We start from the raw sequence: 6000 nt of genomic DNA, 5'->3' as shown, positions 1-6000 counted from the left end.
CACTTCATGCACCTGCCCGGGTGTTGTTCCATCTAAGGGAACGCGTTTAAGGCAGTTTTCCTGCCAACAGTTTTTGTAAAATGCTCCAAGAGAGCATAAAGGCCATGGTCCCAGTGGGTGCAGGATTCAGAAGGGCCTCCAGGAGGGTGGTGAGGAAAAGGGCCCAGCCATTAAGCGTCTGCCTTCAGCTTAGGTTGTGATCCCAGGGTCCTGGGATCAAGCCCCACCTCGGGGCTTCTGATCTCTGCCAAGAGATCAGAAGTTTCTCCCTCTCCCTCTGCCCCCCCACTCATGCGCACTCTCTCTCTCAAATAAATAAAATCTTTAAAAAAGGGGAGGCAACCAGAATGACCCACTTGAGTCACTTCTAGAACTTCCTGAGGGAGGCAGGGCTAGGGTTCCTCCTCTGCCCTCCTCTCTGAAGACCAAAGGAAGCCTGGAAGTGTCGGGGTCCTTCTGGACTCCAGGAGATGGGACACCAGAGGCTTCACCAGGCTAAGTCCAGGCTTAGGGGCAAAACCCGGCCCTGGCTTACCCTCCTCCGACCAGCAGAGGGCGCGCGCCACCCGCGAGAAGGAGAGTGCCTCATCAAGCCACCGCCGGGAGCCGCGGGTGCGGAACCCGGGGCGGGGGGATCCGTCTTTCTGAAAATCAGGAGGCAGATCCACAGAAGAGAGAGCGTTGCAGATACAGGGGCAGGGGAGCGTTTTGTGAATGAGGGTGAGAGAAAGTCAAAGTGAGGGTAGGCTGGGGAGGGGAGGAGAGGTGGGGAAGGAGACGAACTGGAGACAGGAAAGGTTGAAATGGTGTGCGGATGAGACAGGCTGGGATGGGGGGTAGAGTGGGGTGAGGTGAAGGGGCAGGTGGAAGGCAGGGTGAGGCAGGTTGGGGTCGACTGCCCGGCGGTCAGTCGGGTGGGGCTGCTGCAGCAGGGCAATCTCGTTCTTGGGCTGAGCCTACCCACCAGAGGCTCCTCTGTCTCCTCTAGGAGCACCCAAGTCGGCTTTGCCCTCGTTTTCTTCAACTCTTCCTTGTAAGGCCTTTGTGCTCAGGCCTGAGCTGGGCATCTCCTTTTCCCCTGAAAGAAAGGTTCTGGTGCATCAAAGAACACAGAGAGGAGGCAGTGGGGAGCTTGGGAGCTTTAATGGGTCTGGAAGGGAATAGAAACACATCAGGCCATCCTGCGGGGGAGAGAGAGAGAGAGAGAGAGAGAGAGGAAGGGGGGCCGGAAGCTACCTAGATGAGCCACAGGGGCAGTGGCCCTCACCAAGTCCGGTGAAGCCCGGGTAGTCAAGGAGCAGGTGGACTGTGTGAGGCCGCTATCATTCTAGGATGGGGCAGCTCAGCGGGGGGAAGAAAAAACGAGAAAAGATTTGGAATTGGAAAAAGAGAGATTATAATGGAGGGGGCTTCCAGGAGCCAGGCGTAAGTACTGGTGGAGGGCAGAAAAAGACAGGAGAGGTCCGGGAACCCCCTTCGGGGCTCTGGGGCCTAGAAGATAGAGGTTAAAGAAAGCCGGGGGGGGGGGCACGGTCACTCTCCCCCAGGGGCTGAGGGTACAGCGAGGGGCGGGGGCGGTGGCAAATCCAGGGTTAAAAGAAGACGGAGGAGGCTTCAGGTCCCTTCCCTTCCCTCCCCCTCAGCCCCCCGGGGCTGGGTGCGGCGAGGGCGTAAAATCTGAGATCAAAGGAACGGTGGGGGAGGCTCCGGGCCCCTTCCCGGGTGTGAATGGGACCGAGCGAGGCTCTGGGCGCCTGGGAGAGGCCGCATGGCTCCCGGCCGCCCCGTCTAGTGGTAGTGGCCCCCCAAGTGCGAGGCGGCGGCCACCGCGCCGAAGGGCCCGGGCGGGGGCTGCAAGCCGGGGCTGGGGTAGAGTGCCGCGGTGGCGGCGGCGGTGGCGGCGGGGCCCGGGCCCGGCCAGTAGGAGAAGCCGGCGGGCGCGACGCCGGCCGACGCGGCCATAAGGTTGAGTTTGGAGAGGCCGGGGAAGGGCAGCGGGGCGAGGCCAGCCGGCAGCTTGTAGAGCGCGCCGTCCTGGGCGGCGGCAGCGGCGGCGGCGGCGGCGGCGGCGGCGGCGTGGGCGTGCGCGGGCGGCGGCTGGCAGGCCTGGGCCAGACCCTGGAAGTCGAAGCGGTAGGCGTAGCGCTTGCCGTGCACCTTGCTCATGATGTTCTTGTCGTAGTAGTAGCGCAGCGCGCGGCTCAGCTTGTCGTAGTTCATGTTGGGCTTGCTCTTGCGCTCGCCCCAGCGCCGCGCCACCTCGTCTGGGTCCGTGAGCTTGAACTCGCCGTGGCCGCCCTCCCACGCGATGCAGCCGGCGTTGGCGCGGTCCGCCAGGAGCTCCAGCAGAAACTGCCAGAGCTGGATCTGCCCGCTGCCTGTGGGGAGGGGGCGGTCAGCCACGGGCGGGACCGGGGAGGCGCGGGGCGGGGAAGGGGGACAGGTGAGGCGACTGACCGACCCGGCCGGGTGGGAACCCGCGTCGGGTGAGGGAAAAAGCGCGCGTCGGGCAGGGCAGCTGGGCGCCGCTGCAGCGGCTGGCCGGGGAGAGGCCGATCGGCCGAGCGGTTCTTAGCCTTTCCCGTGCTTTTGCACAATGGAAGCACGGCCCCCTCTTAGGAGGACGCAGCCCCCTCGGGCTCCTGGCTTTGTGAGAATTGGGCAGGAGGGCGAAGCACAGCCTCCTTGGCGTGGAGGTAGCGGCGCACCAGGGCACGCGGCTCTGGGAAGCCAGCAAGGGCCCAATATCCGCCCCTACTGCCACCTTGGCCCTGCGCCCTTATTCGGAGAGGAGAGGAGCCTACACGACCGCACAGGGTCGTCTGCGCAGGTGCTTAGACTGCCACATTCCAGCTGGACCATGTCCGCAAGTCCAGGGGGAAGAGGCCGTGGTGCAGGGGGACCAGCCCCGCCGCTAGACAAGGCCTAGCCCTCAAAGGCACACAGTTGGACCCGCCCCGCCTGAGGTGGAGAAGAGGTGGAGGCCGGCTTTCTTGCCGTACCAGTCAGACAGGAATGGGAGCAGTGGCCTCCAAAGCGTGCGAAGAGGGTCAGACTCTGAAGGCTCCTCACCCCCTCCAGGGTCGGGGGTGCAGAGCAACGCGCTGGCGTTACTGGGGTTCCGCCCTGTTTTTCGGACCAGCCGGGATTCCCGGCCTGGGAAGGTGTCACACTTTGGGGGCGTGATGCACAGCTCTTAGGAGAGGAGAGAAGACCTGGAAGCCGCTCGGCTTGGCTCCCTGCCTCCTACCATCTTTGGCCATCTCTGCGCTCTTTGGGCCGGGCCGTCCAGATTTCGGGATTTCTGGAAGGGGCAAGTAGGATTTTCCTGGATATTCGGGTGATGAGAGAGAGGGCTGCCCGATAATTCTCTCTCACTCCCCTGTTTTGGAGCCTCAGTCAGACAAGGGGAGAAAAATCTTGATACAAAGACTTCCTCTCACTCTCTTTTAGGGGAGAGGAGGGAAAAAAGGATTTTCCTCGAAGTATTCTGATTATTGATTCAAATCAAGCCTGGGGGAGCCTCTCTTCCTTTCTCAACCACTTGCTCTGAACCCAGACGCTGCCCCTCACCATCATTTCAACCCCAATCCCTCCACACCAGCTCAGCCAGTAGCTGCCTGACTCCAGGTTGGGAGCTTTAGGGTCAGGAACAAGGGAAGGTTAAGGGAAGGTTTGGGTTAAAATGTACAGTGGGCACCCACACAGACTGACATCAGAGGCTTGGAAACCCATTCTTGCTGGGAGTCAGTTCCCTTTTGGATAAAGCTGTTGCCAACGTTGTCATTGTGGTTACTGTAACTTGGTACTAGGTCTAGGGTACTGGGGGTAGGGGTAGGCTGTGGGGAGGCTTTGCCTGGAGGACCAGCCAGGCTCAGAGACCAACAAGACAAAGCCAAGAGTAATTTAGCGACTTGCGAAGCCGGGTGGAGGAACCTGAGGATCAATGTCAATGGCCCAGCCCACTTGGCCCCCAGAGCCCTGCTGGCCTGGGCCATTGAGGCAGGTAGGTGCTGACCCAGTGTGAGTGGTGAGAAGGATTGGAGTGGCCAGGGAGTAATTCCCCTTGCCCAGAGTTGCCCTGGCCTTGTGGTCCTGCTGCCAAGAGGGGAAGGACACCAAGCACCTGGGTTCTGGCCCCTCACTGTAAAAAGGCCAAGGGCCAGGATCCTCTCCCTCTGCCCTGGTCTGCAGGTCCAGCTCTGGGACTCAGAATATACTGGAGTGGAGCCCAAGGCCAAGTGGATGCCTCCTCCCCTCAGCCTCCCCACAGTCACGCCTGGACCCTCCCTTCCCAGAGCTCCGCTGTGCACATCGCCTCCACCCTCTGGTCAGGTGGCGGTGGCGCCTGTCCTTCTGGGGTGGGTGCCCCGGCCTCCATCCGCTGTCCTCACCCCCACCCTCAACCCCCGTCCGCGGGCCAGCTCACCTTTCTGTACCGCTGGGCTCAGCGGCCCCCACCCCGGGCTCTTCCCTTCCTTGAAGAGACCGTCTCCGACGGGATCTGTAGCAGCAGGAAAAAACAGTCAGGAGGACCCGGGCGGAGGTTGTGGGCTTGACCGAAAGGGCTCCGGGCCAAGGCTCGGGGCGGGGGGACGTGGGGGGTTGGTTCCTGGGTGCGAGGCTGGGGGCTCGAGCCGCCAGCCCCTCCTCCCCGAGCCTGGCCCGGGCGCGCGCCGCGCGGAGCCCCTCCATAACGCCCAAGTCAGGAAACGCGTCCAGGAAAAAGGAAATCCGCTTTCCGAACGGGCCGGCGGGAGCCTTATAAAGCCGAGCAGGGAGTGCGCCCGCGAAGCGGGAGCGCCCGGAGCCCATCGGAGAAGAGAGGAGGGCGCCTGGAAGGCTGGGCTGGTGGGAACGCTCGGAGCACCGAGGTGAGAAGCCACGAGGGCGCAGGGGCGACGCTCAGCTGACCACAGCTTCCCAATGCTGAACGCACACTGAGTCAGTCCCCTGCCACACCGAAGACCCCTGCCCCCCCTACCAGGCTCCCTCAGCCGCTGAGCTCACGCCCTCGGCCTCCCAGGTTCCCAATCTGCTCACTTCGAGTCCTTAGACCTCACACTAAAACCCCAAAGCTCTCTATCTGCCTTTAAGGTCCCCCAGTGCCCCTCGATTGCTCAGTCCTCCCAGCAATCCTAGTCTCTGGTCCCTTTCCCTTGGACCCCAGCAACCCCTTCCCATGCCCGAACCCAAACTTCCGGCCCCACGTCTTGGTGCCTCCAGCCCCCGGCTGGTCCCTGGTACCTGGCAGGTACATGTTGATCAGCAGGGGCTGGGAGGCGCCGCTCTGTCTCATCGCCGCCAGGGTCTGGGTGGTGGGAGGTGTGTGGGGGGGGATGAGAAAGGGGGGACGCGTCAGGCTTTGCGCTCCGGGGCACCGATCCCCGCCCGAGGCAACCGCGGGTGACAAGAAGACGGCGCGGGTCCGGGAGGGCCTGGCGGGAGGGGGCTGCCCGGGTGTGGCGGGGAATGGAGGGGGTCCTGGAGCGATGCTCCCAGCTAGCAGGCTGCCTGGAACCCTCCGGCCCCCCGCGCGGGCAGGGGCCGCAATTTCCGTTTTAATTAAAGCGCTGCTGCCTCGGCCCCCCGGGCCCCGCCCCCGCCCCTCTTATCGCCCCATCGCAATAAAGTCTCCAACGCGCCGCGCCGCAGCCAAGCGCACCCAGCAGCCCCCAGCGCCCCGCAACCCGGGAGACGCGCGGGGGATGGGCCTGGGCCTCCCGCTCTGATAGGGGTCGGGAGCGCGTTTCTTTTCCGCCTCCGTGACTCTCAGCAAACAGCGATGGGGCAGGGTACCCGGCCCCACCTCGGACCCCCGGGGCCACAGCCCCTCCTTCCACCCATTCCAGCCCCCATCAAGGCTCCACTCTCCTCCCCCCTTCCTCCCCCCACCCCCACCCGGGTTCCCGTCTCCAGGCTGCGTTATCTGCATCTTCACTTTTAAATTTCCGCTTCCCTCCCTCTCGCCTGTCGCTCCGCTCCCGGCCGGGCAGCAGT

The 6000-nt window shown here is 63.5% G+C and overlaps 1 protein-coding gene across 1 annotated transcript; it reads right to left on the bottom strand.

The window, feature by feature from the left end:
• Positions 1–1788: 1788 nt before the first annotated feature.
• Positions 1789–5299, bottom strand: FEV (FEV transcription factor, ETS family member). The gene is made up of 3 exons (XM_028092133.2): positions 5248–5299; positions 4430–4504; positions 1789–2378 (listed from the first exon to the last, which is right to left on the bottom strand). Exons 1-3 carry the CDS (start codon positions 5297–5299, stop codon positions 1789–1791), a joined length of 717 nt encoding a protein of 238 aa, XP_027947934.1.
• Positions 5300–6000: the final 701 nt, after the last annotated feature.

This window comes from Eumetopias jubatus, unplaced genomic scaffold (assembly GCF_037043125.1).
Source record: "Eumetopias jubatus isolate StellerSeaLion01/CBP00866 unplaced genomic scaffold, mEumJub1_p1.0 scaffold_3, whole genome shotgun sequence".
NCBI classification, from domain to species: domain Eukaryota; kingdom Metazoa; phylum Chordata; class Mammalia; order Carnivora; family Otariidae; genus Eumetopias; species Eumetopias jubatus.
The sequence above is the reverse complement of the archived record's forward strand: the minus strand, read 5'-3'. Positions and strand labels throughout refer to the sequence as shown.

Excerpts from the sequence above, each read along its gene's own strand:
- FEV (XM_028092133.2), bottom strand. The coding sequence starts at position 5,299 with ATGAGACAGAGCGGCGCCTCCCAGCCCCTGCTGATCAACATGTACCTG. Across the intron at positions 4,505-5,247 it reads GATCAACATGTACCTGCCAG|ATCCCGTCGGAGACGGTCTC; the intron begins GTACCAGGGACC and ends CTGCTGCTACAG. Across the intron at positions 2,379-4,429 it reads GAGCCCAGCGGTACAGAAAG|GCAGCGGGCAGATCCAGCTC; the intron begins GTGAGCTGGCCC and ends CCCTCCCCACAG.